The sequence below is a fragment of the Vigna unguiculata genome, chromosome 5 (genome assembly GCF_037176805.1).
Source record: "Vigna unguiculata cultivar grain cowpea cultivar isolate G323 ecotype 2 chromosome 5, ASM3717680v1, whole genome shotgun sequence".
Lineage (NCBI taxonomy): Eukaryota > Viridiplantae > Streptophyta > Magnoliopsida > Fabales > Fabaceae > Vigna > Vigna unguiculata.
The window spans coordinates 25471351-25480593 of record NC_140796.1 but is presented as its reverse complement, the minus strand read 5'-3'; the positions used below and the strand labels follow the sequence as shown (position 1 = coordinate 25480593).

The 9243-nt window shown below is 29.1% G+C and overlaps 1 protein-coding gene across 1 annotated transcript; it reads right to left on the bottom strand.

Moving 5' to 3' along the window:
* Nucleotides 1-3271: 3271 nt before the first annotated feature.
* LOC114184524 (F-box/kelch-repeat protein At3g23880-like) lies at nt 3272-4616 on the bottom strand. Its single transcript, XM_028071832.2, has one exon. It carries the CDS (start codon nt 4468-4470, stop codon nt 3310-3312), a length of 1161 nt encoding a protein of 386 aa, XP_027927633.1. The 5' UTR covers nt 4471-4616; the 3' UTR covers nt 3272-3309.
* Between the last annotated feature and the right edge of the window lie 4627 nt (nt 4617-9243).

The window sequence follows — 9243 nt, the reverse complement described above, 5'->3', positions numbered from 1 at the left end:
AACTAAATAAGAATTTTTATTCATTTTAAGACTAAGTTAACACCTATTACACTTTCAATGAACAAAATCATCATTTACTTTTTTATTTATTATAAAAGTTGATTGTTCAATTATTAGAATGTCATTATCAAAAAAATAAATTTTGGATTAAGGTGTCCTTTGTTCACCCCTATATTCCAAAAGTAACTCCTTGTACGTAATTTGTCTTGTAATTCATTCTCACGTAGTCTCCGAATTGGGTTAGTATAATAAGTAATATATAAACAAATGTTTTAACTTTTACCAAGTAATTAATTTCTAGAATGCATTTAATGTATTTTAAAATTCATTAATTTCAATAATGAATTTAATTAAGAGAATTAAATGTTAGAAACATATATACAATTAAAGATTTCAAAATGGGTTCCAACCCATCAGTCAGCTCAAATTGGATTGAGAAAAATTCAATTTTTTTAAAGGTTGGTTGAACTCAACCCGGTTCACTTAATCCATGGGTTAAACGGTTCGAGCCGCGTTGAAGGTAGGTTGACCCACTTAACCCACAAACATTTTTTTAAACTTTTTTATAAATATTTACTACTTCTAAATATATAGGTTCACAATTTCATATTTTTAAATAATAGTATGTTGCTCAATAATATTTGAATAGTGTGAATGTTTAATTAATTTGATTGTCAAGTTATAAATGTTGATACTTTAATCTTTAACTATAATTTTTATAATAAATTACTTAAGCAACCGTCTTATAAAAAAATTTTCTAAATTAGCATGACAAAGATGTGTAGTTTTTTCATTTATATTTTGTTGAATAGCAAGACAGAAAATGTGTAATTTTAGTCATGTTTTCTTGGACTATATGGAGACTTTCTTAAAAACAATTCATTATATATTAGTAGTGAGCATGATGAAGACATTGGTTATTGATTTTACTGTGATTTTGTCATCTCATGAATTGCTTAAAAAATTATTTAAAAAATTGAATACTTAAAAATAAATAAATAATTTTTTTATGTGGATTGTTGAGCCAATCTACTTAACCCACCAATCCGTGATGGATTGAGTCGAGTTGCAAAATTTATGATTCATCATAAAGTGAGATAGGTTAGGCTCACTTATTTTTAACCCACCGACTCACTTTCACATGTATATATACAATGCTAATAATGCTAATATAAATGAATTTAATAAAGATAATTAAATGTATTAACGTATATACAATGCTAATAAATTAGGGTTATAAAATATCACATTGTATATTTTATTTGCATAAATCCAATTTCTTATTCGGCATTTTGACCCTTGTTCAATTAAAAACATTTGACTTGTTAATTTTGTATTCTTGTAATTTTTGGTTCATGTTTATTCTAAAACTATATGATATAAGTTTTTTACTATTTTCTAATATTTGAACAATGAGGCTTACTCTGGATTTTTATTATCTGGTGGCTTATATGAACATTAAACATAAGGATCGAGGTTTTTGTTGAGAGCTCTAATAAGTAAGGGTTTGATCTAGAATGGTATAATTACTTAAATAGTTTGGGTTAGACACTATTGCTTCTAAATTTTAACCCTCCATGCAAAGTATATGGCTGATGGTAATGCTTTCATTTTTCAAAAGAGTTCAAACAAATTCTCTTGTTATGTTCCATTACTCTTATATAATTTTTTATATGCAGATTTCACGGTTTACACCTTTGTTTTGTCACCATTCCATATTTCCTCATCCTTTTTATCTCTAAGCATTATAGTACCCTCTACCTTTCTCATGAGGTTTGCCACTGTGTCCTTCTCCCATTCAAACCACTCTCTTCTCCATTGTAAGTTCCACACCCAATTTTCTCCATTCCAATATTCGGTCTCCACTAACTTTGCTTTCTTTGAGATTGAATTTGTATATAACCTCATATACTTTTATTTCAAGGGGATTTCATCTAGCCATAGATTATCCCAAAAATTGATTTTATTACCTATCCTTCTATTCCATCTTATATTTCTATCAAACCAATTTTCCTTATACCCTCCTTCACATGTTTTCGTAATATCTTCCCACTATCATGAGTCATGACTACAAACTTTTTTATCATCTAATGTTCTCCAAAACTCATATTTGGAGAGCACAATATCTTTCCAAAGTCTAGGTTCTTCCTTAACTAGTTTCTATTTCTATTTTCCTAACAAGGCTATGTTGAACTTGTCCAAGTCCTTTTCTCCCAACCCACCATCTTCCTTAGTTCTACAAATACACTCCCATAACTCATGCAATTTTCCTACCTTCGTGGCCCCTTCCCATAGGAACTCTCTGTAATTTTCTACTAATTTTTCCCACACTAACAAACATTTTGAAGATAGATAAGTAATATAAAGAAATGGTAGAAATTATAGATTTTATTAACATTACCTTTCCTGCAAAGATAGATGTCTTACTTTGCATTTAGACAATCTCTTTCTTATATTTATTATCATATCATTCCAAAAAACTTTCTTTCTATGATTTGCCCCTACCTTTATGCCTAGGTATAGAAAAATGTTTGCAGAGAATGCTTCTTATGTTTGTCTTACAAGAGAATCTCGCGAAGACTTGACTCTTTCAAAGATCTTTTAAAATACACATTAAACTTGCTTCCCACCAATAACCTTAGAAAATTGAATGTCAACTTTGTGAAGAGCATAAAAACTATCTTACCTTGGTCTGAGAAGTCATGCCATATATTATAATGTTTCTTGAAGAAGAGACATGCATCTCTACACTTGGACATGGACATAAGCAACTTAAAGAAGAATATATTCTCTGAAGCACAAAATGGATATGAAGATTCTCGATGACTATTTCTTCTAATCTTATAAATAGAAGATATTACTGAAGAAGAAAGGTTATTCTTGAAATCTTTATGCGATCATTGAGCCAAAAGACTCCCCTTTTAGTGCACATATATGTGATCTTTCATATCATTTTACCTTTATAATTTGTTTACTTAGCTAGAAGTAGTTATATCCCCTTATTTTTCCTAAAATATAACACAAGTACAAAAAGTCATTTTTGGTTATTCCAAGTGCATAAAGGACTACTGTTACAAGGAACCTCTTAGAAAGGATATAAAATCTTTAAGCACTCTTAACACTAGAGACTAGTTTCACAAAAGTACAGGATTTAGAAATCTAATGCAACATGTTATTCATAACCAATGATAGATCGAATGAACCACCCAAACTAGTACCACTCTCTATCATATATTCACATGAAAATGATGAGGTTTTGAAACCTCTGACAAAACTTAACATACTCATCTGAGAAAACATAAGACAACTTTAATTCCGATATGGCAAAACCAAGCTCTGAACGAAGTCATACGAGCAAAAGAAAAACTTGTCGTCATTGAAAAGTTCACGACCATCTATACTATTGTCTTTCTTATTGTATAGAATAAATTTCGCACTATCGTAGCTTGCAAGCAACATAACATCATCATTCTGAGACAAACACAAAATCACTGGAAGAGCTGGAAAGCCATGAAGAACACGAATATGAAGATCTTCATAACTTACATTCAGCAACAGTGTCCATGATTTTGCAACTCCAAACTCTCTCATTATCCAAACAACAAAACAAGTCCCTTGATGATGGGAAAGACACAAACAACCCTTCAAGACCTCAAGCACAGGCACATCCGGAGGAGGCACTTCAGAAAGACCATCAGGCATAGACAAATAACTGCATTTCTCATTCTTCAAATCGTAAGAAAAAATTTCTAACTCGTTGATTGTAACAGTTCCCCAGCGATACCCAGGACCGCATTTGGGAAGTGCTAACCAGTTTAAATGGCCACACACATAAGCTCCATGAACACTCAACGCAGGGAAAGCATTACAAGTTAAGGTGTTTCTCCAACAACTGTCACCTAAATAATAAACCCTAACCTCCATTTTCTGTAATTTATTATCCAAAAAAACAACTTGGTATCTGTCACTCCAATCATCGTAGCCAAACCCAAACATAAACAAATAAGGGTAGTTGTGATCACCGAAACGAATACGTATGTGTGGAGAATCTTCGCCCATGAGCCTTGTGGATGGATTCCAAAACCGGACCCAATATTCTTCAAATTCATCTCCACGGTAAGAATCTTGCAAGCAAACCAAGCCGTTACAGACACCCAAGATTGTGTAATCGTGGTTGAATCGGTGACAAACGTCAACCGTGGATGATGGGTTGTGAAGTAAATTTTGTAAGGAACATGGTGCTGCACAGTACCTGCTTTCATCGTTCTCGTAGTCTCTGAAGGTTAACAAGATGTGTGTGTTTTTGGAAGACTTTTGAAGGTGCAGTTTAACAAATGTCGGATCGAAGACGAGGGTGTTCAACCATTTTGATATGCACCTGAGTCGCATGAGATCCTTCACTGGAACCCTTGATAAAATTTCTACCATGAGTTCTTGAGGAACAACGGGAGAACATTGAGATGAAGACATTGATGTGATGAGATGCACACAAATTACCTGCCGATTAAAGTTTTTAGAAAAAATAGCAGGATTTTCTTGCAAACTTTTTTAATAAATTTACAAAAACATTCTCATGGAATATGAAAATAAAATGAGTTTAGAGAGTTAAAAAAAAACAAAAAATGGAACCACAAAAACTACTATTACTCTTAATAGTATCAATTTCTTTATTAGAAAACAAATTATATAAATGTAATAGGTACATGTGGTATACCATCCAAATGCATAGAAGCTATTTATACACCAGACACTATTGGTTTGGATCCAAATGCACCACATAACCACTGACTAATTAGCCACATAGTACTCTTTGATTATAGTACTCTTTGATTTTAGTCACGAAAAGCCTATTTTACTTCATATGATCCTTAACTTGACAGTGTAGAACGATGCTTACACAACCCTTCACAGCACATTTATCGAACCTTCATAGCAGTGTAGTATTGAAGAAAAAAATCTCGGGTGGCTTCTTCAACCATAAGTATTAAAGTATAATGCAAATTCTAGAAGAATCTAAAAAAATATAAGATAGAGTTATTGAAATGTAAAGAAACTTCTAGAGTATTGGAGAAAAGCCTAGGATAGAAAGAAAAATCAAGAACATTCAACTATGTAGAAAAATCTAGAAGTATTTGCATTAGTTCTAGCTAGGAGTTTCTAGAATAATCTATGGGACTATAAATACCCATGTATCCTACCATTTTGTAACATCAAGAACAACTAACACAACATCCAATACAACTACTCTCAACTACAAATACACTTCTCCAACTACTACTTTCACACTCTACTATCTACACATTTTCTCTATCCCTTCAACTATCCCTTTCACAACCTTGAATTACTATCAATAAGGCTACTTAATTCCTACACGGAAAAACCAAGCTCTGAACATAATCATAAGAGAAAAGAGATTGTTTGTTCTCGTTATAAATTTCGCGAACCTTTATTCTATTGTCTCTGATATTGAACAAGGTAAATTCTGCTTGCAAACCTGTATCTGCAAGCAACACAACATCATATTTCTCACGGATACAAATTATTTCCATGTAATGTCGACAGCAATAACAAGTAACCTTTATTCTTATAATTCAGCAACTTTGACCAAGATTTTTCATCACTAAAGTCCCTCGTTAGCCACACAAAAAAATTATCATCATGATGATGAGAAAGACACAAACAACTATTCAAAACCTTAAGCTCAGTGTCAAAAGGATGGACTTCTAAAATGCCATCTGGCATAGAAAAATAACTACAAGTCTTCTTCTTTAGATCGTAACAAAATATTTCTAACTCGTTCATTTTAGTTCCTCCTCGTTCATCATCACTACAGCGGGATTTGGGATATACTAACCAATTTAAAGTCCCACTCACAAAAGCACCACAAGTTCCATGACTTTGAAGCCCAATCATAGGGGCAACAACATCACAAGTTAAAGTATTTCTCCAACAAGTATCTCCTAAACAACAAACTCTTACTTCCAGTTTCTGCGATTGATTCTTATTATTATCCAATAGCACAACTTGGTAGGTGTCATTCCATTCATCATACCCAAATCCAAACATGAAAGGATGTTTATAATCGTTGAGATTAAGACGAATATGTGGAGAGTCTTTAGTCATGACCCTTGTTGTTGGATTCCCAATCCGAAACCAGTATTCTTTAAATTTATCTTCAATACAAGAATCTTGTAAGCATACCAAGCCGCTGCAGGCACCCAAGATAGTGTAACTGCGGTTGAATGGGAGATGTTTGTGATGTAAAGTTTCAAGGGTGGATGATGGGTTGTCAAGTAAATCTTGTACAGGACAAACTATGGCATAATCCCTTCTTTTGTCCCAGACTTCAAAGGTCAATAGGGTGTGAGTGTTTTTTGAAGACCTTTGAAGGTGAAGTTTCACAAATGCAGGATTTGTGACAAGATGACCATCTTGAAACGCACTTGAATCGCAGGAGATCCTTCACAGGAAGCCACGACAAAATTTCCATGATCATATCTTAGGAGAGAACACAACTATTCTGAGAAGACATTGATGCAGAAAAACCTACTCTACGTGCAAATATTTAACTGAGAAAGAAAAAAAAGTGCATATTGAAAAATGGAGAAACAGGAAGTAAAACAAGTGACAATGAAGATGAAAAGTTGTTGCATGCTGCAAAATTTTATAGACAGAATGTCGACCCCACACGCATTCAATTTTCTCAAGAAGATGAAAAAATACGATTGAAAATGATAATATCACACCCAACAAATTTTAACAAATTACATTAATATTTTTTACTACTAAATTTGACAATTTTCTCTTACAATCTTTTTTTATAACATGAAATGTTATTTTCTAACTGGTTTTTAATATTGAAAATGAAAAAAAATAAAAATAGAAAACCAATTAAAAAATAACACCTAAAATTATAAGAGAAAGTTATCAAAATTTAATAGTCAAAAAATCGTTTTCCTTTACACGTCACTAATTTATTCTAACAATACAACATTATACTAATCACTTTTGTCCATCGTTCTTTTTTTCTATTTTCTAAAAAAATAAAGAGATCCAAAAGAACCTCTTTCCCACTTTTAACTTTTTTTTTAATAATTCATTTCATATATCTTTTTCCCAGAAGCACACAAAAAAAATATTCTGTTAAAACTCGGAAATAAAAGTGGTTTAAAAAGGAAGAAAAATTCCATGGTAAGAAGTTGCTTTGAGATGTTTAAATCTGTTGGTCCCACACGCTTTCACTAAATGTTTAATACAAACGACCATTTAATATTAACTGCATACCAATACAAACGTTCCAATTTATGTCATTATTAGACTATTCAATACAAATCGAGTGCATTAATTTCGATAACTAATGCTTTTAAAGAAATACTCAATTAAAACAACTATTGAAAGTTTTAAGAAAGAATATTTTCTTCTTCCCACACAAAATTCAAAGCTTGTATTTTTTTTTTTGAGAATTTAAGAAAGAATATTTTCCTCTTTCCACACAAAATTCAAAGCTTTTGTTTGTGTTTGAAAATGAATTTAGGAAGTAAATTAATAGATTTGAAGATGATGAGAGTAAAAGTGGTGTTGCTTAGATTTAAGGGAAAAATAGTAAATGAAGGAAAATAAGATGAAAGTTTATAAAGTTCAATAAATAATGAGATATGTTTGATAAATTAAAACATATGTTTTAATTAATAAAAATGAAAGATTATATTTTACATTTTGACATAAAAGTAGTTTAAAGTAAAAATGTAATTAATGTAAATTATGTTATAATAAAATGAGTTATAATTTAAAATTGATGAAATTAAATTCAAATAAAATAAAATTGGTAGAAATTAAGTTGAAATAGATCGTAGATACAGTACTAAAAATTCTTATATTACATGAGAATTTTTATGTGAATTTTCTTGCAAATTTGTTAAAAAAATTTGTAAGAAAAAGCTTTTTTCTGCTATTTTTTATTATAAGAATCTTAATTGACAACCTTCGTGGGTAATTATTTCTTACAAAATTATAAAATTCGTAAGTATTTCTTACAAAATTTGTTGCGAAAAATGTTTTATACAAAATATTTTACAAAAAAATTGGCAGCAATTTTCTACAATTTTTTTATAACAAAATTTGTAAGTATTTCCTGTAAAAAAATAAAACAAAATTAGGAGAAAATATAAGTTTTTTTAGTAGTGATATATAATTTAAATAAATTATTATTATTATTACAATAATAATTAATAATAATATAATAATTATTGTTATTATTAGTATTATTAGTATTATTATTGTAATAATAATAATAATTATTATTATTATTAGTATTATTATTATTTATGTATAGTGGAAAAGTAAAAAAGAATTGAGAATAAAATGGTATTTATGCACACACAATATTCACCCTCATCATGCTATAGTAAACAACTGGAAGCTCAATAATTTATATGATTTGTTTTGTATATGTGACGAGAAAAAAATTACATCTATTTAATTAATTATTTTTTATTTTTATAAATCAATCTTAAGGAAAAAAAAAGTTCAATATTAAATTAATTACCATTTAAATAACATGTCAAATGATTGCATATAATATATCAATCACAAAAATTATTTTTTATCATTAATTACTCTTTTATCATTATTTTGCCATTAACTGTATTTTAGAATATATATAATAGAATATTCATATTCTCCCTGTATATAATTTCTGTTTTTCCTTCTATTATATTTTAAAATTAAATAAATTATGTAAATTTATCATATATTAAAAGTAATTATATATATATATATATATACACACACACAAAAACTAATCATATATTAGATTAGAAGTAACTTTAGAACATATTACAATTTACTAATTTATTTTAACAACACAATATATTACAATCTATTTACCTTTTTCTATACGAATACAATATTTTTATTTTCTAAAAAAAAAATACAAAGTTACAGTGTGTTTGCAATAATAATAATAATAATAATAATTAAATAAATTTGCCTATTTAATATATATATATATATATATATATATATATATATATATATCATATTTTTTTTACTCCTAATTATATTTTAAATTTTAAAAATTTATTCAATCCTTAAAAAAAATCATATGAATATTAATTATATGAGTAATTCTATAAAAAAAATTATATGACAAAATTTTGGATTTGTCACATTAGAGTTACTCATATATGATTCATTATAAATATTTTATATTACTTATTTGTTTGTATCCTCTATAAGTTACCA